Below are 24,381 nucleotides of genomic sequence, written 5' to 3' on the forward strand. Positions count from 1 at the left end.
CAATAATGTACAGCACTAAGAGGCTTTTGCATTAAATAATGCTCTTTTAAGGCTAGTGGGGTATAAATACCAGGGTGTCAGGTTGTTCCTGGTGTGCACTTTATCCCTGAATCAGTGTGTGTGCATCAGACGGGGCGGGATGGACCCGACGGTGCAGGGAGATGCCCTGAGCTGCTCCTGGCTTTGCCCTGAGCTGCTCCTGGCTTTGCCCAGCTGAGCAGCCTGAGTGTGCCATTGTTATAGCAAAGCTTCCACAGCAGCAAGTAGCAGGCTGGAAACAAACAGAAGGAATTCCTTTTTCACTCAGCTCTCCTTGTTGAATGATGTTAAAGGGCCCAAAAGCACAGAGAATTCAGGACAGAATATTAAGCACTCTAGTTCAGACTCAAGAAGGCTCCAAACATGGGAAGCTCAGAGGGTTTGCCAGGGAGGAGTAACTGAATAAAGCTCTGGATCCTTTACCCAAATATTGACTAACATCCAGACATTAACTGACATCCAGACACAGGATCTGGACTTGTTAGCCCTTGCTGTGACTGAGGATGGTTATTCCTTTGCATTGATGTTTATCACTACCCCAGCATTAGTGCAGTGAGGAGGTGAGATTTTTCCAGAGTCTGCAGGGTCCTGCCATTCCCTAAGAACTACAGAGGCTCCCTCCAGCCTGTAATTCACTTGATGCATCCTGCCCTTCTGCCTTGAGTTTTCTGCCTACTTCTGACTCCATCAGGGTGACCTGTCTCTGCTTGCCTGAGGGCTTTGGGGAGCCCTGAGCAGTTAAAGGGCATCCTCAGAGGAAATCCGTACTGAGAGTGACCTGAGACAGGATCCAGCCTTGGAGAAAAAGCCATTTAGATGTTCTGCAGAGGGCAGAAGTGCTCTGATGTCGATTGAGCCAGGGGTGTCCCCTGCCAGGGTCCCTTGACATGTCAACACACATCAATCTGCCCTGGCTGGCAGGGTGGTCTGTCTTTCCCGAGAGGCTTGGAAGGAAATGCAACATTTCTTGCTGAATTTAAAGAGTCACAGTCACTGGAATGACCTTTGGTGCGATGAAAACGGGACTAAACAGCGAACAAATAAAGTGCCTGTTGTGGAGGGAAAGGTGAAATGCTGCAAATCCAGGGGAGCAAATATTTGTGAGGGCTGTGGCTAAGAAATAATTCTGCAACATGCTGTTTGTGGCAATTGAAGAAGCTGCCACCCTACAATCATAGAATCATTAAGGTTGGAAGAGCCTCCTAAGGTTGAGTCCAACCCTTGGTGTAACTGCCAGGTCCACCACTAAACCATGTCCCCAAGGGCCACATCTACATGCCTTTTAAATACTTCCAGGGATATCTTTAAATAACTCCAGGGAGTTTGCTTATTGCTGATATTGAGGGGAAATTTGATTTCTCCTGTGCCTGTCGGAGCGAGAGCTGTGGGCTCTGCTCCACTGTTTCCTGGGAAGCCTGGGCATTCTGCACACCCCAAAGCACACCAAGCAGAGAGGGTAAGCAGGTGGTGAAATCACTCATTTTGTTCTTCATTGCCGCTGAGAGTCATTTGGGCATGAGATTGGCAAGTCTGGGATGGAAATTTTTGCTGAATATTGCAGCAGCATCTGGAAGGTGGGACTGCTGGCTGGGCAGGATCATCCTCTGTGCAGCTGAAGGGGAATTGCTGGTGAGCTGGGATGGATGGGATCACACAGCTGACTTTTGCTGGGGGAGAAGTTATTCCTGGGGATTCCTGACAGCTCCCTGGTCATGGAGAGGCTGCAGCTGCTTCTCGTGTGCCAGCCCAGCCCCATCACACCTTGCTCAGTCAGGAGTTGGTGTTAGCAAAGACCTACTTTTTAAGCTGCTGGAGCTAAACTGTAAATAATGCATGGATTTTGAAATGCCACCCGGGTAGGTGCTACAGGGCAAGCTGTCACCTTGGAAGAAGCTTAAGGTTTTCCACTGACTCAGTCTGTAAAATGAGCCCTTCCCCTGTTTGTTGCCCTCCACAAGTTGTCTGTGTTGCTCCAGAACTTAAAGCAATTAACCCAAACTGTGCAGTACCATTTCTCGCCCCACAATGATGAATATCCACCCCGACAAATGCTTGAATTGCCTTTGCTGTTCCCTCGTTCAGCAAATGAACTGACAGCCAGAAGTACTAGAAAATAATTTAAAGTAGAAAAATCCTGAGGCTGGGATGAGATGATTTACAGCAGCAGGACATCCCTTCCCACTGACTCGCTTCTCTGAGCTTGCTCACATTCTTGCTGAAGCCTTAAAAACTTCGGGTGATCACAGGCACCACCTGTGATTTAAAACCTCGATTTCAAGCCACCCTCTTCTCCCCTCCTGCAACTGAACTAAGGAATAACCTGGTAGTTTTCCTCCCCTCAGAGGGAACATCCATCCTGCTGGCATTGCTCCCCTCCCACCTCCCTGCACTTAGGTGCTTGTGCTCCCTTAAGTATGTTTTTAAGTCCTGTGCCTGATTAAAAAAGGCCTTTGACTGTGAAAAGTGTGGGGGTTGTAATTTATTTTTTTTTTTAATAATTACTCCTCTGCTTCTGGGCAGAGTGGAAATTAGATTTTCTATTGACACATGGCAGGGATTATTTAAACCAATCCTCACAACTTGGGCTGCGGAGCGGGGAATCGAGTAGTAGAAATTGTTATTAAACGAGGGAATCAGCTGGTGAGATAATTAATCTCCACACTCGCTTCTTCCCTGCACTGGTACTCCTCCAAACACGCCGTGGTTATTTGTCTTGTCTAAAACAGCCGCTGCCTGGCTCCTTTTTTAGGTGGTGAGGGGCAATTTGGTCCCTTGCCTGGAGCCTGGATGCTGCTCCTGCCCTGGGCTCCTGCCACCGTGGAGGAAAGGCATTGCTCCCCAGCAGTGGTGCCCATCTAATTACCAGCCAGCCCAGCGTGCCTGTCACCCCTGGCTGTATTTCCCAATTAAGAGAATCAGGCTTTATGATGAAGCTTTGATAGAAGCTCTTTAATTTTTTTTTTCCCAAGCCCTTTCACACGGTGCATCGTTAGCGATGGTGAACGAAGGTGTTCAGTGAGCTCATCCATCACTTGGATTCGGGGCTCCAACTCGCTGTCGGGGTGAGTTTCCACCTCCCACGCCTGCTGCTGCTCTCTTTGAGTGAAAGCAATGCTGGTAAAATAATTCTGCAAATGGGGATGGTGAAGGGAGCACTGGAGGCGCTGCTGCTCCTTGTGCTCCAGGAAGGAGAAGGGCTGGATTGAGGTTTTCAGCCAGCAGGGATGGAGCTTTCCTGGCATGGGCTCCTGCCTCTCCAGCCCAGCCCTGACTGCTCATATCCAGGCATTTCTATCTGTCCCCTGGGAGCCAGGCCCTGAGGTCTCCCCTCAACCCATGGGTGACCCAGACACAGACTTGGCTCATCCCCTTCCAGTCTGACACTTCAGCATTGGACGTGGGGTCCTCCCTTGGCTCACGGGTGATGTGGTGGAGAAAAAACACCCCTTTGGCCACTGGCTGAGCATCCCACCAGCACTCAGGGAAGCACAGAAGGATCCTTTGCATCTCAAAAGTGGCTGGTTGGCACCTCCAAGAAAAAAAGAGACCAAACTGCAGAGTGCAGACCCTGCTAACGTTCAGTTCCCAGCTTTGGCTGTCACAGGTCTTGCCAACTCATGGCAGCCTGTGTTTTGACACATCCCAGTCCCTGAGAAATGGGGTATTCAGCCCCAAGACTGATTTCTTTTGTCTAGCACTGTGTAGCCCAGGGTGGCAATATGCTCTTCCAGGTGTTTCACTCTCCCCCTGTCCTGGGTTGGTTTTTTGGGGGGGAAGAAGCCACCCTTGTGTGCTGCTCTCCTTTGTGCTCAGTCTCTTGTGAAGGTCACTTCTCACCGTGCTGCTGGGGGTGAGGATTATTCCTCAACAGCATCTTGGCTGGGAGAAATGCCCATCTGGAGTTGAGTCCTCTCCTGCATTCCCTGGTTTAATCAGCTCTGGGTCACGCTGGTCACTGAGTGCTCAGTTGGGGCTCATTATTCCAAAGATGATGAGTTGGAGACTTGGGGAAGGGGGGGGGGAAGTACGTGTGTGTTTACATAATATGGATAAATTACTTACCTTGGGAAGATTTGTTGTTGGGCTGATCTTTCCAGCATCACTCCCCTTGAACAGCCAGCTTGGAGCACAGTGACCTGACAAAACCTCATCACTGATGGGTGCAGAAAACAGAGAAAAGGGCAAAATGTTTGCATTTGGAAAGCTGAGGGAGAGAGGTGGTTGGGTTGTAGTCTGATACAGCTGATAACAGGGCCTGTGTTGTAGCAGAAAAGCTAAACAGCCAGTCAGGGAACACTCAGGGAAGGTTTCTGTGGTTTTCCTGCTTGTCCGGCGGAATTTGCTGTGCCGTGGGGACCGGGGGAGCTGGGCAGTGCTGCTGTTTTGCTGCAAAGGGCAGCGTATCACATTCCTTCTCTGTTCTGCCCACTGAAAAGGCGTCTTGGCAGCCAGCTCCACCTCTTAGCTCTGTTTTCATCTTTAGGGGGGAGCTGAACGCTGAAATCTCCAACATCAGCGAGGAAATAACCTGCCAAAAGCAATGAAGTGCTGGGGGAAGAGGAGGTTTTCTTTGGGCAGTTAAAGCTGTTCCCTGTTGCCTGTTTTCCTTTGTTTGGCTTCGCAGCCCCAGAAATGGCCATGGCTGCTTTCTGCTGATCCTGTGCTCAGGGAAGGGGCTGCTAAAATGAAATAACTTTGGGAGGGGGAGCAAAACTGCACAAGGAACTGTGCCCAGCAGGAAAAGGAACCCACGGGATGCCAGTAAGTCAGGTTCTACCCCTGCTGCAGTGGGCAACGTTTTGCTGTACTTACAGAGGAGGAGCACTATTAAATCTTCTCATTGGAACAGAATATGAAAAACCTACAAAAAATATCCCTTTTTTCTTTTGAAGACACGAGCAGGGAACTAGCAGTGGGTCAGGTTGTATCCTGTTATTCCTCATTTGATGAAAGCTGAGGTTACAATGGTCGCTCTGTTCTGCTGGGTTGAGTGGGACCCATTATTTGCTGTGCACATTAATGTAAAGCAGATGCATCCCTGGTGCGGGGAGGGCTCAAGGAAGGAGCCACACACTGGTCAGGTCTCATTAGCTTAACCCAGGGATCTCATCCCTCTGTAGGTATCCTGTGCCCCTGAGGGGAAGCAGGACAGCGACAGGACAAGGGCTTTCTTGGCCGATGTAACATCTGTTCATTGAAAATAATGCAAAACAGGACTTTTTTGGCTCGATAGATGTGCAAATTGTGATCAAAACTGATAGCAAGGCCAAACATTAGATGAAAGGTTCTTGGCTGCCTCAATTTGCCTGTCTCCTCTTCATTTGGCAACTGGTTACTCCTGCAAGTGAGACCTTCTCGACATGTAGCTCCCCCAGCACAAGTTCCTGGGTGTCCTGTGCTCTGTCACTGAGAGCTGGGGGGAGGTCCTGACCCCCCAGATGTGGTTGGAGGACACAAACTCCATAGCTAGGGATAACTGCAGGTCTGTCCATCCTCCACCCTGGATGGGGAAGTGATACATGTCCCCCCCAAAAAACCAGCTGTCTGAAATGTGTCCGGGGTCAGGCTGGAGCAGGAGGTGGTGGCTTCCCTTTGTTCCACCTCTGTGTGTGTGTCAGGACCCATGTTGAGCTTCAGACCCTCACTTTGGACACCAGAGGTGTTGGGATGGCAGTGGGAAAGGCAGGGGTTTGGCATGGAAGGAAGATAAGCCAAGGATCAGGAGGGGAAAGGGAAAAAGAGGGAGGTGATACCAGCTCCTGGCTCTGGAGAAAACCTCTTCCCAAAGAGTGTGAGGGACAAACAGGGACCCTGGGAGCCAGGCTGGCGGCTGCCTCTCGTGCTCTGGCTCTCATCAGAGCAGCACAGGCAATAGGGGACTTCAGCCTGCCTAAACTCTTCCAAATGTGATCTGTGCTCCAATAAAATAAACAGTTTAGGGAAAGCGAAGCCCCAGGCACACACTTTGGCAGCTGATCACTCCCTAATTGCAGGAAGAGAGTTGGGAGACGGGGTTTTTTTTTATTTCTTTGGGCTGGTTTCTGATGAGAAAACTGGGCTGGAGGATCAGAGTTGAAGCTTCTCTCCCCCTCATCCCCCCACCCCCAAAAATCCTGTTTTCTTCCCCTTTGTATTAATGGAATTCAACTTATTTCAAGGAACAGGAAATACAAACAGCCCCTACAAAGCGTGAACCTCAAACCTTCAGCAACAGCCTGTTCAGTTGGGTATGTGGAGTTCTCTGCAAACTTTTCCTGGGCTTTTTTTTTTGTTGTTGTTGTTGTTTTTTGATGGCACCAGGGGCAGGTTTGAGGGCTGGGAGAAGATTTTGGTGGGCAGAAGTAAACTGGAGCCTGACTGTGTGTGTTTCCACCACCCAAAAGCTCCAGGGGCTCCAGAGCAGGATGGAGATAATTAACAACAGCCCCTTTCATCTACAAATAGACTCAGCGTGTCAAAACTCATTTTTCTCTAAAATCTCTGGTCAGGGGGACAGAGCAGGAGCAGCCACGTGCCCCAGCCCCACACTGGGGTCACATCCAGCCTGTTTCAGGGTCGTTCCTTGCAAAAATAGGACAAAGCAGTAAAAAAGCCAAGGGAGAGGTGAAATTAAGGATTTCAGGGAACCATCCATCCCGCTTTTGCAGAAGGGGCTGGAGCCCCAGCCGGCACTGCCTTGTCATTCTCAATCCATCCCTGTGGATCTCCCATCCCTCACCATCTCAGCCCCTTCCTCTTGCTCCCTCCCACTTTTTTCTTTTTCCTCCTCTTCCTTTCAACTCACTGATTGTTTTAAACGTACTGGCAGCAAATTGTAATGTTTTTATGAGCAATTTACTGGTGATTTCTCTTCCTGTGGCCCCTTTCCTTTGGCCACTGAGGATTGCAATTCGATTCAAAGGTCCTTTTCCCAAGCAACCCAGAGCACATCAGCTTCCTATCTCCCTAGTGGGGAGTTGTTCATGTAAATCCACAGTGACTTGGGTATTTTTGTAGCTACTCAATCATAAAAGTCCCTTTCCAAGAGTCCTTTCAGCTTTTCTTTTATTTTCTCCTGTGTTAGAATTTAAACAAAATGTTATTTGTTTTATTGCAAACTATCGTTTATTATAATGCAGACTTGAACAAATTCTTATTTTGGGCCAATTCTCTTCCAGGGGGGTCATTTACAGAAGCAACAAGCCCAACATGTTTTCCTTTGAATTCTTGATTGTTTTTCTGTTGGCACTTGTGCAAATTGCCTTTTCTGCAAATGCAGGTTATTAATGGGGCGTCAGCTGCAGTTTCTTGTTACGCTGGAGTAGAATTTGTTGAAAATACTCCAGCACAGTTTCTCTTTAGGGAAACGCAGGCTTGAGAGCAAAATTTGTCATACAAGGGGTGATACAAATACATTTTATTTTGAGGAGGACGAGGATAGAAAAATGGAGTACTCCAGCAGCTGTATATTTACATTTCTTTTTTGCAATAAGTTAAATAGAGTTATAATTATAGCAAAGCACTTTGATGGATCCCAAGTGCTTATTTTTAGAATTTTGTTTAGCAGGAAGTTAAAAACAAGTGGGGGGGGGGGGGGGAATCCCCATCCCCTAACAAAGAAATGGTGGTTCTCAAACAGAGCAGGAGACTGTCACTTCACTCTGTGTCTGAATCCAGGCTCCTCTGGACCATGACAAGGAGCTGGATGTGCCTCATGCAAATGAGAGCAGTTCTGCTGCTTAATTGTCCCTGCTGGAGATATTTATCAAGTTGCTTCTCCTGATAGCAGTGCTTCATTTTCCAAGAAGCTTGTTGCTTTTAAAGGTTTAATTAGGTCCTTTCACTAAATACCACAGAGGTTGTGACGCAGCAGCTGAGACGGGTGAGAGCGGCAGGGGAGGGTGGGCTGATGGTGGGGCTTGGCTTGGGGGGCATTTCCAAGGAATTATTGAATCACTGAAGTTGGAAAAGACCTCTAAGATCAGCGAGTCCAACCATTAACCCAGCACTGCCAAGCTCCCCCCTAAACCACTCTCTGTGGGGTGACACAGTTGGGTGACACTCCTCTGTGGGGTGACACTGTTGGGTGACACTCCTCTGTGGGGTGACACTGTTGGGTGACACTCCTCTCTCAGGTGGCACTGCTCTCTTGGGTGACACTGTTGGGTGACACTGCTCTGTGAGGTGACACTGTTGGGTGACACTCCTCTCTCAGGTGGCACTGCTCTCTTGGGTGACACTGTTGGGTGACACTGCTCTGTGGGGTGACACTCCTCTCTCAGGTGGCACTGCTCTCTTGGGTGACACTGGTGGGTGACACTGCTTCATGAGGTGACACTGCTCTCTGGTGGTTGGCTCTTCATCAGATGGGTCGAGGTGAAGGAGTTGAGGCTGGTGGAAAAGGTCAACACTCATTCAGGGCTAAAAATCACTTCTTCTTGATATTTGCATCATGAGCTTTTAGAATTTTATGCGGAGGCATCACCCCATGAAGTAATGGGGGTTGGAACAAGATGATCTTTAAGGTCCCCTCCAACCCAAACTGTTTGGTGATCCTATGAATTTAGTAAAGGAGTATAAATCACAGCTGCTTGACTTTTATCATTATGATGGGAAGGATTTATTGATCAAGATCGTTCTGATACCATCAATCCTTCCCCTACCACACCATGGCCAAAGCTACGAGACCTGTGTCAGTTCTCCTGGTGCACAGGATGCTCTTGGATGCCCAGAATTTACCCTTCCCATCAAATACCCCGTGCACTTATTGAGCTTTAGGCCTGGAGTAGAGGTGGAACAGGCCTTGGTGTGGAGCCAAAGAAAATGCAGTGGGATTTGGGAAGGGAAGCCATGTCAACACAGAGTTATTCCTGGAGGAGCCCGTGTGCTTGGACACGCAGAGGAGGTCACTGGGAGCATCATTCCCGGCGTGCCACGCTGGGGATCCTGCTGCAAGAGGAAAATTTAGGGGAAATTTTAGCATTCCCTCCAGGTTTGCTCTTCAGCTGCTTAAAAAAAAAAAATAAATGCTGTGCTGGGTTGTCCAAGAAACAGCCCAGTGTTTGGTTTCTCCTTGGCAATGGGAGATCCTGTTTAGGGATGTGATTCCCACAGAGCATTTCCCTGCAGGCACAATTATTTTGGAAATGACCATAATAAAGTTAATTTTCACGTCAAACATCAGGGACAAAATGATGAGGAAACAGCCCCCTGAGATGAGCTCCAGGCTGACCAACCTGCCCTTCCTACCCCCCAAATCCAATGGCACTCATTGGAGAATTGGGCTGGGATTTTGGGAGGAGGGGAAGGACGTTAACAAAGGGGGTGTCTAGACTTAATGACATGAAAACTGCAAACCTTAGCAAAACTGGGAAGGCTCTTGGAACAAGAAGAGACCAAAATAACTAATCCCCACTGGTACCTTCCCTCTTAACAGTAAAGACTTTGGAATTTTGAATGTATTTATTGGTAAGCTCTAAAGGGGCTTTAAAGTTACATATTTTTATATTTATATATTTTAAAAATCCTCTTTACCCTGAATCTCTCTAAGGAGAGGAGTGAAATCTTTCCAAGCTGTTCATTTCTAAAGGCAGTGAGGAACAGAGACTTTAAACTGTGCTGTTAATAAACCTCTAAACCTTTCTGTGGTGGTAAACAAGGAGCTGAATGAGCTACTGAGTAACCACAGCCACACACAGACCCTGGAGTGGGTGTAAAACTGAAGGAGTGAAGTAAAAGCTGAGGATGGTGGGGCCATTGTAGGAATCTGCTGTCTCTGAATTTTGGAGAATTTGGCAGCTCCAGTTCTGACCTGGGCTCTGTCTGCATTATTCTGGGATCTGTCCCATCACATCCGTCACGTTTCGATGATGAGTGTTGGGTTTTTGTAAAACAAAAGAAAGGAAAAGGAGAGGAAATTATTCAACCAGGCAGCATCACAAACCTGCTAAAAGAGTTTTTTTAACTGAGCTGGGGAAGCACAGCCCTGGCCTTGCCACTGGAATAAGTAGAAATGTTTTTGCTCTGGGTCTGTGGTGCCTCTCCGTAGTTTAAATAAGGACCAGCTACAAAAGACACACCCAGGCACACACAGGTGTATTTTCACGTGCCCCCAGGTCCTGACACAGCCTTTGGACCAACATTCCAAGCCCCCTGGCCCTTGCTGTCCCACCACAGGCTGCTCACCCAGCAAAGCAAAAGGGCCCCATTGGGGTGAATTGCAGAATTTCTGTGATTACTCCCCAGAACACAGACCCAGCTAATTTTTTATTTTAATTTTTTTAAATCTTTTGATATTCTCAGCCACAGCAGTGCCCTGTCTGCTTCAGACCTCCCACAAAGCCCTTGATCCCAGTGATATCCCGTGGCTGGAATGGCAAGATTAATTTGAGCTCTGTGTACTCACTCCTTCCCTTTTATCCACTGGGAGTTTAGTCTTTCAGCATCAGTGGGTGTCCTCAGGTCCTGCACTAACAGAGATGAAAAAAGAGCAGTTCATTCTCATCTTCTCTGTTTTAGTCATCCTTATTATTATATAAATATTATATATATGTTATAGAATATAGGATATTCAACATATAATACATTATTATATACACCTTAGCCAGATTCCTCATTTAAGCTAAATAATTATGTTTTCTGTCTCTGTTCCTCCTCTGAGGCTGGGGGGAGCTCAACCATTTAGTGAACATTATTTACTAACAGAGGACCTGCATTTGCAGCATTTGTTTGTATTCCTTCCCTCCATTTCCCAAATATCTATTCCAGTGTTTGACTGCCATCATTTGGAGCAGGGACTTTGAAAAAGCACTTATCTTTGATACCACCAGCATTTCAGGGCAAGTCTTTCATCTCAGTATTTTACCTTTTTTTTTTTTTTTTTTTTTTCTGGTGACTCATTATGTTCAATAATGTTTTGCTGGCATTTTCGTAAGTAGTTTTCTCACCAGGTATCATATGAATTTCTTACTGTAATTCTTCACTCTATGAGGCTGCCTCTTCATTTCTCTTGAGCTATTCCCTTGCCCTGCAAGGAAGAGGCTCAACAGCCCAATTATCCTCCAGTACATGACACATTGGTGTCTCATGTCACGATTCGTGCAGTGCTTGAAAGAAATGTCATGAATTTTAAACCAAGAGGAAATCCCTTTCTTTTCATTCTGTTTGATCTAAACATCAATATTCCTGTTTATGGGATTTTTTTTTTCTGATCTGATTCCACACTGCATGTAAAATAGCTTTTAGTTCAGCGTGAGTGTGTATAAAGCAGCATCCTGCCAGTGTGTTATCAGGAGCTTAGTGCAGGGCTTTATTCCCAATCCTCTCATTACATTGGTCAAAACCCCAGCTGGGGGGAAAAAAGAAAAAAAATCAGTGTTTTTCCCTATGGAATAGCCTCATAAAACATCAGGATGAAACCAAGTGGGTGTAACTGATCCCCCACTAAAGCTCGTAGGGATTTGTAAGATCTTCCTCCAGAGATTTGGGGCCATTCTGTGGCCAACTTTATGGCAGGGCTACAAGTTGTTACAGCTGTTTGTTAACATAACATCCCCCTCATTTCCATGGGATGGCTCAGAATATCCACAGAACTGTTTGTATTGAGTCATGTTTGGGGTTGGTTGGTTGGTTGGTTTGTTTCCCGAGGGACAGAAGGAACGTGGGCTGATGCAGGAGAGCAAACCATCCCCCCAGGACAAGCCCAGGGCTGCTCTGACCTGGGGATTCAGGAGATTTCCTTTGATACATCAGCAGGGGGAAAAGGCAGTTTGTACAAGAGAATCAATTCACTTCAGTAGGTACCAGCTAAATCCCTCCCAGGGGGAAAAGTATAGAGCCCTAGTGAGAAATCCTCTTTTACTGGCTGGCAGAAATCATACACGTACTCCAAGGGGAAAAAAAAAATGTGGAGCAGTATTGAAAGCAGCTCAAAACACACACACGAAAAAGAACTGCCCCAAAATTATCCCCATTCTCTTTTCATTATCTCCTTGGCTTTGCTAATTTAAAGGCACACCAGAAGTCCCACAAGATGATGGCAGACAGGCAGCATCACTCCAAGCAGGGGATATCCATGCTGGATAAAAGAAGGATCAACCCCTATTTTTTTAGCCATGCTATTAAATCAGTTACACAGAGAGGTACTTTGTGCTTTATTTGTATTTATTTATAGTGAGATCCCTCTATAAACAGCTTTGGTGCTCGAAGACTGCAGGACAAGAGTAATCTGGGTTTTTTAGGTGGGAAGGGCTTGTTACTGAGGCATCACCTTGGTTCCAGATGGGGCTGCTTCCAAAAAATTATGTGGCTGTACATATCACAGAGAAGTAGCTGCCAACACATGAACACCAAATTATTCTTTTTACAATAATAAATATACTCTTTCATTGATTTCTCTCCCAGTATTGGCAAAAAATTACCAGTACAGAGAAGCCCCTCACATTAACAGCTGTTTTCTGCCCACATTCAGGTTAAACCAGACCTTGTAAAGGGCTAAGTATAGACTTTGTTGAATGACTGTGGGGGTGTGTTTGAGGTTTCAGCCAACCCAGCAAACCACAAACTGCCACTAACAGAAGTGCCACCACAGCAGAGAAATGTGTCCCCAAGGCACAGGAGAGTTTAGTGAGAGCCCACATGTGTGGACATTATTGACCTGCCCACTGGAGCGTGGCCCCAGATCACTTAATAATAGCTTAGCACTGTAGGATCTGTCTTACCATAAGAAAAAAAAAAACAAAATAACAAAAAACCCCCCCACAAACTAAACACCAAACCTCTTAAACAAGGAAAACCATTAAAACATCAGGTTTGTAACCTTTTTAAAAGCCTTCTCATCCTCCTACTATTGAGGACTGATCCCCCCCCCTAAGTTACTCCTATCAGACCTTCAGGAGCTGTTTGCTCCTAGAAATTTTGAGCTATTTCGTAGTCTTAAAGCTTGTTTAACATAACTAACACTGTCTAAGTCAGGGCCCAACTCTTTGGGTGGGCAATGCTTAGATTCAGCCTGTCAATTTTGATTTAAAACCTGTGGCAGCTCAGGGTCCTGCCTTAGGCAAAGGGGATTTAGATCAGTTACCTGACATAACTTTTCTCTCACCGATTTTAGGCTGGAAAGTTTTTTACCTGCATCTGCATGAAAATTAAAGGCTAAGTTAGAAGTTGCTCTGGCTTAGTCTGAGCAGCCTGGGCTGCCAGTGAGGTTTTGCCCCTTGCAAAGCCAGGCTTAGCCCTGATGGAGGGTTTGATGGGCAGTGCTGAGCTCCCACAGCCCAGGGACTGACAGATGCTGTCCCAGCCCATGGCACAAGGGTGGACACAATGGACAGAACCTGCTGAGCTGCCCCACTCACTCACCTGGTGCTGTAACCCAACATTTTCTTTGTGCCAGGGCTGCTGCCAGGATGATGGATCAAAATTACCCACAGGTCTCCCAGGTACTTGGGAGGTTAATAAGAAATCAGTCGCTCATTTTAATGGTTCAGATATTGCCCAACTGCTGCACAAACCCACGTTTTTAAGGATGAGGAATTAATTCATGCAGTGCCCATTTGGGCTTGTGCCATTCAAGCACTTTTTGGGAAGACTTGCTGTTTTCCTGGATCCCACAATGTCCCTTCGGCCTCTCCCTCCCACCTGGCTCCAGCCCACAGCAGTGACCACAGCCAGGACAAGCTCCTCTCTTCAGACATAAAATCCATGAGTAACACACACACAGCAGATGAGCAGATTCTGGGGCATAAAGTAGGGGCTGGGGAGTGAGGAATTAAGGTCCTTAACTAGACTTTAGCAGTGCATAGCCTAGTTTAGGTGAAATTCAGGCATTTTGCTCACTGCATTACAGGCAGTCGGAGCAGGAAGGTTGCACTGGGCTCAAAGATCTACAAAAAGAGCCTCAAAATTAGTTATTTCCTGTGGAGTATTCCCTGAAAACAAATAGTTCATGTGAAATGACTGTGATCCAAGGTGATCATCAAGGTGATCATCAAGGACTTTTGCACAGGAATTACATCCAGCTCCAGTTTCAGTACCTGGTCTTGCCAAGGAGGCTCTGTGAAATCACCTCCCTTTCTGCCACAGCTAAAGTGCAAATTGGAACTGGGAAGAGAACCTGTTTTCCTAGTGTTTAGCCAAGCCTCTGGATGGAAGTTGCCTTTAATCCCAGCACTTATCTACATCCATTTCTTCCTTGTAATAAGATCTTCAAAGGAGGGGTAAGAACAAATTACTGCTAAACAGACCACAGAGGGTAATCCGGCATCACCAGGGGAGCCCTAAAAGACATCTTTCACCTCTCCCAGCCTCCCCATCACAACCTGGTCAGGATTTGTGAGATGTTTCTGGTCTAAAAACAGCACCCAGGAGATTGTCTAAAAGGATAGCCTCTAAAAGGACAGCCTCCTTATTCCAGGGGTTTGCAGTGGCTCTAAGAAAGAACTCTGCACTCTGTCTGAATTATGGGTTTTGAGCATGGTCTCCTTGTTTCTGGCCATTTTCTATCAATAAACAGCCTTGAAATATCTCTCTGCCCCACAACTGCACAGACACACTCCTGGCCTCTGCAGAATTGATTATCAGCCCCTGTTGAACATCCTACATAAATAACTCACGTTCTTGCTCTCTCCAGGAGCGGCCACGGAGCCCAAAGCGACGCCCCCACACAGAGACACCCCCTCACATTAACGCCCCTCTCCTTTCCTTCCTGCCCCAGCTTGAAAGCCGTCCTGATGGGGAAGCCCCAGGACAACACCGTGGACTTGTCGGGCATCCCGCTGACGCTGAAGGACTTGGAGCGGGTGACGTCCTACCTGCAGCACAGCTCGGAGCACATCGACACGGTGGAGCTGTGCTTCACGGAGCTCACGGATGACATGCTGCTGCAGCTGCTGCCGGCGCTCTGCGGGCTCCCCCACCTCACCACCCTCTCCCTCAACGGCAACCGGCTCACCAAGGCCATCCTGCGGGACCTCACCGAGACCCTCAAGGACCCCAAGAAGTTCCCCAGCGTCACCTGGATCGACCTCGGCAACAACGTGGACATCTTCTCCTTGCCACAGCCCTTCCTGGTCAGCCTGAAGAGGCGGTGCCCAAAGCAAGGCAATCTGCCGACCATCCTGGAGTTCGGGGAGGGTCAGGTGAGCGATCTGGAGGAGCAGGATGGCCTGGCTGAGAGCCAGGAGGACCTGCGAGCTGCACCAGGCAAGACTGACAGCACAGACTCGCAGCAGACGGACAGAACGGCCGAGGCCGGGGAGCTCCCAAACTCAGAACGAGGTGCTGGGACACCACAGACATGATGTCCAGCTCCGGGGCTCTTGGGTGAGTGTGTTGAGCAAGGATTACTTAAATCCAAGACCTCGGTGTTGGGGGTCCTGGCAGAGGGTTGGATCACACGGTGGGATCCTTTGGGGGCCCGGACTGCTGCCTCCCCCCTGGACCATGAATGTCGATGGTTTTCTTTTCAAAGAACAGGTAAAGGTGATCATGTTGAATATTTGTATTTTATAAAAGCTGCCCAGGTATTTTTGAGCATTAGTGATGTGCTGTGCTTTTGGTTCTCTCAAAAATGCATCTCCATGAGGGTCTTAGAAGAGCAGGAAAAAGGAGCAGGAAGGTGCCCAGACTGTGCAGGGAAGGGTTCCCTTTCCTTAGTGCTGGATCTGCCCAGGCCCAGCTGCTCTCCCACACGTGATGGACAGACAGCAGCCACCCCAGAGAGGGCTGCCACTGAGATAAACCTTAACTCCTTTCCAGTCCTGACTTCAGGAGCTGGTATCTACTGAGATACAACAAAAGTCTGGTCACACACTAACCAGGGATGTTTTTCTTAATATTGAGAGCCAGCCTGGAGGGAGAGCTTTGCTTTCCTGGTGTGGAGCTAAATCCCAGCCCGCAGTGTGCCTGGACACCACCCTCACCTTCCAGCCTTACCGAAATCAGGCTGGCACTTGTGCCTGCCCAGTATTTATTCAGATGTAACAACCAGTTTCCCACCAGCTGTGCTGCTGTAATAACTCCAGAGCTTTTCATGTGGTTTCTGGAACTTGCACCAGCAATGCTGGGAGTATGTGATCCATTCTGGGGAGTGATACACAAAACATGGAGTGCTCAGCTCAGGCTCATTACTGTTGCTGACAAGAGACCACAATACTGAAGATTTTTAAAAGGAAAATCAATCCTGGGGTTCATCCCTCTGTCACTGCCACTGAGGGTTGGGCAGTCCCAGCCAGCTGGGATTTAAAGCTTCAGAAAGGCTTTGGGTCACTCAGCTGTGTCCTTTGCCCCCTGGACCAGAAGTGCTCTGTTTCTAAAACGTCCTTCTGTTTTTCTGTAAGAGACATGGGTTTGATTTTACTTTATTTTTGATGGAAAATGGATCACCCCAGAGCAGCAGCGCTGGAATGTGCACCTTGGCTTTTGAACCAGAATTTCATTTGATCCTAAACCTTGGGGGAGGGCAGGAAAGTGTGAAAAGCTTCCTCTCCCCTATGGACCAGACGTGACAACCTTTGCTGAGAGGGAGCCCCTTTCTTTGTTCCAAGCCCTTCCCAGCTCACAGATCATTCTCCTGGCTCCCAACAGTGACTCTGGCTTTGCTTTTTCTGGGTGCAAACAGACTTTTGGTCGTGCCTTTGGCTCTGTCCATGTAACATCCCAGCACCTGGAAGCTTTTTCCAGAGGGGCTTCATGCTGCCAGTGGTTGTTCCTCCTCCGTTTGCAAGTAGGTAACTTAGAAGAAACTCTGTTACTTGTTTTAATACATTTGGCAACATTCAGTATGATTTGCATGTATCCAAGCCTTTTTCCTTTTTTTTTTTTTTTTTTTTTTTAATTCTAACTCTTTCCAACAGGCATGAAAAACCTTTGCAGTGAATAAACTGTTCTGTTTTAAATAAAGGAGCTATCCGTAATCAAAATAAATGACAGTGTTTAATAAAGACCCAGCATTGATTTTTTTTTTTCCTCTGTCCAGGTGGAATGCCCAGCAAAAACGAGAGGAGAGCTAAGAGCTCTGATCTGGGTTCCTCAGGGGACTTTAAAAAAAAAGGATCACTGGAGCTGGGCTGGAGAAATAAATAGCCCAGTTTATGGGCTGGATTCTTCAGGGTGGGCACAAGGTGGACACAGGAGCATCATGAAAGAAAGAGTTAAATTTTAAATATCACCAGTGTGTAAAATAATATGGGAGAAAGGAGTGATGAGAATGGCACAGTGCTCCACAGGGTATTTATCTCCAATACAAGTCTCAGTGCACCACTTGAGCTGCCTCTGCTCCACAGGTGCTGAGAGGCTGTGCCAGCACCTCTGTGCCCAGCAAACATTCAGCCCCTCTGAGACAAGGAAAGAACTAGAAAGGGCCTTTCATCAATATATCTGTATATGCTGAAGGATGCACCAAATTACTTTCATAGAAAAAGGAAAAAAACAGAGCTCTAGTAGAGACAGTTACTGGTTATAAAAGCAAGAGGCTTTGGCTAATCAGTCCCTTCCTCACAGTGTGGATTAGTTCAATTATCCATTTAGTGCACTTCAGGATAATGATGATCCTGTGGGCTCAGTAAAGAGTGGGTTTTGTTTGTTGTTTTTTTTTTAAGAAAGCAGTGTGAGATGTTTCCCTTCTCAGCTCATCAGCATCAAAACAAGCTCGGGGCTCACTGTATATAATCAATGTTCCCTGTGCTGCTGCTTTGGGTTAGAAGCTTTTAAAAGGCCCTAGAAGAAGGATTCAAGGATTAAAAATCACTGCTGGTAGAATATTAAAGTTGGCTGAGGTCATTTCTTGTCAAAGAGGGGAGGAAATGGCCACCATAAAATAAAGAAGTCCATAAAACACCCCAGCCTGGTTTGGTTAGTTATCTCCACCAGCACCACAGCTCTGCCTGGGCATGAAACAAACTAGTCTGGGGGAGAAGATTTATGCCTTCAGCAACAAAAATGTAATTGGAAATCATTCTGCACAGATTGAGGAGCCCACAGCGAGGGGAATTGAAACAGCAGGCGAGGAAGGAGAGAGGAATGAGAGAGGCATGAAAGGGCTGGTGCCACACGCTCCGGAGGGCTCGCTGCAGCTGGGTTATCTCTGAAGAGTTTGCACAAACCCTGGTCAGGTTTTGAAGGTGATTATTCATTTAAAATGAGGGTTATGCTCCTGGGGGACAGTTGGAAGCAGGCAAGAGGGCTGGGGAGGGTCATCCTCAAGCATGGAGCGTGTGGGAAAGCACAGAAGCAACAGAAAGCACTGCTGGGGACGTCAAGAAGCTCAAAAATACTTTGGCCAAAAGCATTGCTGCTGCTCACCAGCCCCTGGCAGAGGAGCAGAAGGCTGCAAATGTCAATCCAAAACTGCTGCAGAGGAAAGGCCAAAAAGTGACCCAAAAGACTAAGGGTACAGGGGGGGAGGCTACAGTGTCTGAGGGGGACACGAGGCTGTCCCAGGCAATGGCACCACACCGGGTTATCCCACTGCCACTGACTGTGCAGTCAGGCACAAAGGTTTTGGGGCTCTCCCGTGGCTCAGCACACCCCTTTTCAGCAGCAGGAGAGGAGGAGACTCCTGACCTTGTGCAAGGACCACTCACGTCCTCAGAAAGGCAGAGAGACTCCCATGTTCCATAACTGGGAGCGCATCGTCGGTAGCTGCTATTGCCAAGGAAACTAATTGACCTTATTAGCAGTATTCATGGAATAATGCTTATAAAGAGGGAAAAAAACCAACTGACCTAACCTCTCCAGTGAAAAGTTCCTTGGAGGGAAACAGATTTAATCTCCCCCTGACCTCTCTGGTACATGGATGTCATCCTGTGATCCCACTCCTCCTTCGCTCCAGGGGCAGCTGAGTTTTTATCTGCCTGGGGCTGTGTTCCACCAGCAGACTGCACACAGCAAGAGGAGATGGTCTTTCCAGCTCTATTAAATGTCTTTAGCCTCAAATTCTGAAGGACAAACAGGAAACCAGATGTGTCACTCACAGTGCTCCAACAGCCTCCAGTGATGTGAGTCTCACAGCTCCGGCTTCATGAAATGCTCTCAAATGCTCAACAGCTGCCAGCAAAGGAGCTGATGACCCTGTGACACCAGGACCAGCCTTTCCTTCAATGCCCTGGGGGAATAGAGGCCTTCTAAGGTGATGATGTGTGGAGTTAAAGGCTCAATGGGGATTGCTCCCCTCCCTTACAGCACCCCCTGGCCACTGATTTCAAGACACGGGGTTGCACACACCCAGGCAGCACATCGTGGCTGATACTTCTCACACAAAGCTGGCCAAAAAATAAGAAATACAACAGGTTTGGGTCACAGGGAGGAAAATTCCCAGTTGGGAGACTTTAAATGGGCAGAAGAGACAAAGAGAAATTTCAGTGCAGGGCTGGCTGTGAGGCTGCTCACTTATTTCACCTCTCTGTGACCCACGCTCTGCTTGTACCAGAAAAGCTTCTCCACGCAGGTGCAATCCCTTCCCCACCAGGACCAAGTCCTTCTCCCTGATGCCTACTCACATTTTCACCCATTTTGCTTATACCCATCATGCCCAGCTTTAAGATAATTCATCTTTTCCCCCCTCCCTCATCTTTCCTGCTCTTTATTCAGAGGAAAAAAATCAAATACTGGAGTCACAGGAGGGTGTCTGGGCAGGGCAGGCAAATGGATTTGTCTGTACTTGCAAAAGGACTGGGCTTTGGACTGAGGTTTCCCTGATGCAGCCTCCTCCCTGCCTTAGAAACCCCAACTTGTGTAGTATTTATTTTCATTCTCTTCCAAGCCTTAAGAATAAAATACATATTTTCAGTGTGTGGAGGATTTCCCATGTGCTCCTCAGGATTGCAGAGCACTCCAGGGGAGAACTGAAACAGGAATTGAACTGGAGGAGGTAGTGGGTACATGCTATTTTGGGGTTTTTTACATCCACATTTTTCAGCCTCTGGGTTGTCAAGAAGCAGGTTTGTAGGAAATGGCTGGTTTGGGGGAATGGGTGACTGAACAATCAATCACAACCACTGCAGAAGGTGGGGTTTCAATATGAAAAACACGCTTTTCAAACAGGAAAAAGCTGACCTAGTTGAAAACCCAGCGAGCAGCAGGTCAGCTGATTTCTATCACCATTATAGATATTTATTGGAAAATACAGCACTTAAGGAGCACAAAGAGGGCTGGGAAGGGACCAGGAAAGATTTCTACACTTGCCATGGTAGATGTTCAGTGAGGACCCTCCTGAGCAGAGCCTGCTGTTCCTGCTCTAAGATCATCCCAAGCTGCCCCAAGTGAAGCTACATCAAAATCTGATAGAGATCCCAGTGTCCAAAATTTAGATATGCTGGACTGCCATTTTCCTGAGCAGACAGGTCCATCTGCCCTATATATGCCCCAGGGTGTCTCCTAAAATTATGAGTCAGGCCACACACAAAACCAAGCCTTTTTCACCTAAAACATAACACCTGGGGAGTGCTTTTGAAGCCTGTGAGCCATGTCACACCAAAACCCACAGGAATACTCTGGTTATTGTGAGGAAAAGCAACTCCTGCTTCAGCTGGTTAAATTGAGAAGAAACCAGCAGGAGCTAAAAGAAGATGTTTGCAGGATGCAGTTTTTCCCTGGAGAAGGTGGCTCTGGAGAGGGTTACAGGGGAGAAAGGTGAGACCTGGACAAATCTCACCCACAACATCTGGGACTGAAAAACTGACCATGTAAAAACCCAGGAGAAGTTTAGGTTAAAACTTTCAGCAGCTCCCACACTACCTCAAGTCTGGTATTTTTTTCCCCTTACTAATAGAAGGAAAAGTCCTGGCTAGGGGAATCTTCTGCATTATTTATTGGCAGCTCATGCCAGTGTGTTTAACACAGGCCCTTGAGATAGAAAATAGCCTGCTTGAGCTCAGCTGATAGGGGAAATGTGTACAGCAGCATCTGGAAAAGTAATGGAAGTATTATCCCTCAAGGACTACCTGCTTTACATACAAAACACTTAGCAAGCACAGTCAGAAACCTGAGGGGTTTTAGCTCTTGCTGGTCACGGAGCTCAACCAAAATTACACTGCAGTTGGGATGTGTCTAATCCTTGGTGCAATCATTCTCCTTGGTGGAGGGATAAGGCCAATGCCAAAATACTCCAGGGTCCAGGAAAAAAGTGCCAGATACCAAATCCTGAGCACCAAGAAGAACCAGCCTCCCAGGAGCAGGGATGGATGGATCAGGCCATCAATTATCTCCCACATTTCAATGAGCAAATACTCTGCCCCATTGTGAAATTTCCCTTTTACCACAACCAAATTAACAAAAAGCAGCCGATGGATCCTATTGGTTTGATGTTTATGGCAATGCTGCAGGTCTTGGCCAGGATCAGGGCTCTCCCTACCAACCCAAACCATTCAGTGATTTATGTTTCTATAAAATATTAGCACTGAATTTGCTCACAAGGACGAACACAAGAGCTTTGCTCACTGGAAAGGACGGGAGGAACCCTGGATCCCAAGTTGGCACTGCAGCACAGGTATTTAGGGATACAGTGCCAGCTTTTTACTTGTAAACTGCATAAGCCCATGGCTCAATTACTCCTGATGGATGGGGAATTGGAGGTGCTTTGTTTATAGTCCCTTCTGGCAGTTTTGGGCTTGCACTTTCTATCTTCTCCCTTGTAAATATGCAGAGACACAGCAGTTTTTAACTTCAGCTTAGTTTACAGTTTTACATAAAATTGAAGACCTGATTTCATGGAGTCAGAAAAGATGCAACGCATTCACCACCCCCTTTAATTATATGTGCAGTTTTCTGAGTTTTCTTCTGAATCCTAATAGCTTATTGATTCTGTGGCTTCTGTGCCATCTTTCTTCTTTGCTTTTTTATTAACTCAGCCTGAGGAGAAAATAAACCTGTGGAGACTGTGAAACATCCTTAAAGGAGGGTTGGTTTAGCTGTATCTGGTGAGGTGGAATGAGCAATCCACTGCCAGTGAGCCTGTTGCATGTGGCATCTCTCAGTGAGTTGTTAGTGGAAGCAGAAATAGCTTTAAGGTTTACAAAAGCGAAGCACAAGGAGGAGAGAAAGATCAATATATAACTCACTGCAGATTTGCCCCCTGCATTTATCACTGGTTGTTTCTAGGTATGTGCTGTGAGGATGCTCTATTTTTGCCTCTCCCCGTGGCTCCTGGGCTACCTGTCAGCACTGTCCTTCCTCCAGGGGAAACCAAAGTTGTCCTGGACTTGTGGAAACCTTTGTGGAGGTGCTCTGTGATTAGGATTTTGCATGGTAAGCAGCAGCAGGAGCAGCAATGCTAAACACAACATAAAAATATGTGATTAAACCTCAAAGCACCTCATTACAGACATGTCTGTATAAACCCCTGGAATACACTCCTGTATAAACTCCTAGATATACAGAGACTCAGGTATATGTGGAAAACTGTAAAATAAAGAAGGGACATTGGCTATAACAAATATGGAGAATCCAGCTGCATCACCACAGGAATGATCCTCTCTTTTCCTCTTTGGCAGCTGCTCCTTGTCTTGCTGCTACCTCCAGGTAAGCCCTGCAATTCCAGCTTGCTTATAGAAATTAAATATAAGGCAGTAAAGAATCAATCTCCGTGCATCACACTCTGGTACCTGCTACCCCAACTCTTATCAAACTCCTGGGGAATCCTGCAGGTAGAGATGCAGGCAGAAAAATCCCAGAGGTGGACAGGATTCAAACACACAACATAAAAGGCAGCAGCTCCAGGCTGTGTGCCTTTATATATCACTTTCCAAGAGGAGGAGAACTTTGCCATTATTTTTTTTTTTTTTGCTTTATTTCATCTCCTTCACTGTGCCCACCTGCTTGTTAAATTATGAATTTAAAGGCTCAGTATTTTCCCAAGTGCTCTGGGGGAAGCTGTGCTTTCCTGCAGGCTCAGAGCTCCCTTCCACCATATGCACTGAAACAGCACAGAGCTGGGGGCTGCAATGCAAAACTTGTCCTTTTTTTGTGCCCCTCACTTGCCTTCCCTTGCCATGAAAACCCACCAACTGTTCAGGGAAGGATAAAAAAAAAAGGATAATCAGGCAAATTATAAGAGGGAGATTTTCAAAAGAACAAAGCACCTACTTCTCCCTTCCAAGCAACTGAAGAAGAGGCTTTGCAGCTGAGCTTAGAGCCAACTGGGTGATACACATTTTCCCAAAAACTGGCAAGAGTTACTGTAAAAAACACTCCATTGTTCAGCCAGGAAAAAAGAACCAAACAAAACGCCCCCAAAATCCCCAACAAGAAACAAAACAAAGCAGTAGAACAGCTTAAAGCATTGCAACACTTCAGGACGTGCAAGCTCCATTTCTTACAAGTTCTCTTTCACTCCAGCTCATTTCTAGAGCTCAGGTCCAACCTCAGCTCACATCTGGCCCATCCAATGAATTGGGGGCATGGGAAGATGTCTGCAATGAGCTAAATGAACCAATTCCCAGCATCCCTGGGAGAAAACTCAGCTTCCCACCCCAGAGGTAGCTCAACTCACTCTTCTCTGCCTCTCTCACTGGAACTGTCCTCGTTCCTGCTCATTAACCTGAGTGGATATTACTTCTTTAAGTGATAATACTAATTAGGAAGCAGTAGAAGGCAGGGTCAATTTTCCTCACACCTACACAACAGGCAGCACACACACCATGGAACTGCAGCTGGAATTTAGGAACTTTCCATGTAAACCACATCTCACAGACCGATCTGAGCAGCCCAGGTTTGCGTGTCAGCAACGTCACCCCCCTGGTCCATCCCCCCAGATTCAGCACAGCTCACATAAAGGGGATTAAAGCAACATTTTCAGATGGTAACTGCCCAGCAAGAGTCAGCAAGTGGTAATTCCTGATAGGAAGTAAGCTCCAGAGCAGGACATTTCAGAAGCAGTGCCATGTACCCACAAAAACCATATCCTGGGCTGTACAACTCTTACATATGTAAGTGTCTAAAGATCTCTTATCTTGTCCTTATTTTAATGTGTCTTCCTTTAAATCATCTGGTTTTTTCCCCCTTTACCTCCAAGCTCACCAAAACTCTTCCAAAGCAACAGGCACCAACAGGCTCCTCTTGAAATCCCTCCCCGCACCAGGATCATATTTTCCCACGACCACCACTTATTTCCTTCTCCCTCTTTAACTTCAAGGAAAACCTCAAGGGTTTGATTAGACACCAGCTTCTCTGGGAAATCATAATTTTTCCTACCTGAATTTCCTCTTCTAGTGGATGTAGGTACCACCTCTTCTTCCTCTTGCAACTGGGACCTTCTGCATGCCAGTCTAACAGATTCAAAGGCTTCTTGCTTGTTCATCCATCAGAAATGCAGCTTTTTCTCACCTGCCTCCAAAACCACCCAGCACTGCCCAGGAGTTTGCCCTTTCA

The 24,381-nt window shown here is 47.0% G+C and overlaps 1 protein-coding gene across 1 annotated transcript in view; it reads left to right on the plus strand.

Moving 5' to 3' along the window:
• LRRC75A (leucine rich repeat containing 75A) overlaps positions 1-16,960 on the plus strand; it is a 70,344-nt gene extending 53,384 nt beyond the window's left edge. Inside the window, exon 4 of the mRNA XM_064677904.1 lies at positions 14,732-16,960. Coding sequence (XP_064533974.1) covers positions 14,732-15,317 — 586 coding nt within the window. The 3' untranslated portion in view covers positions 15,318-16,960. The remainder of the gene's footprint in view (positions 1-14,731) is intronic.
• The last annotated feature ends 7,421 nt before the right edge of the window (positions 16,961-24,381 follow it).

This window comes from Pseudopipra pipra, chromosome 21 (assembly GCF_036250125.1).
Source record: "Pseudopipra pipra isolate bDixPip1 chromosome 21, bDixPip1.hap1, whole genome shotgun sequence".
NCBI classification, from domain to species: domain Eukaryota; kingdom Metazoa; phylum Chordata; class Aves; order Passeriformes; family Pipridae; genus Pseudopipra; species Pseudopipra pipra.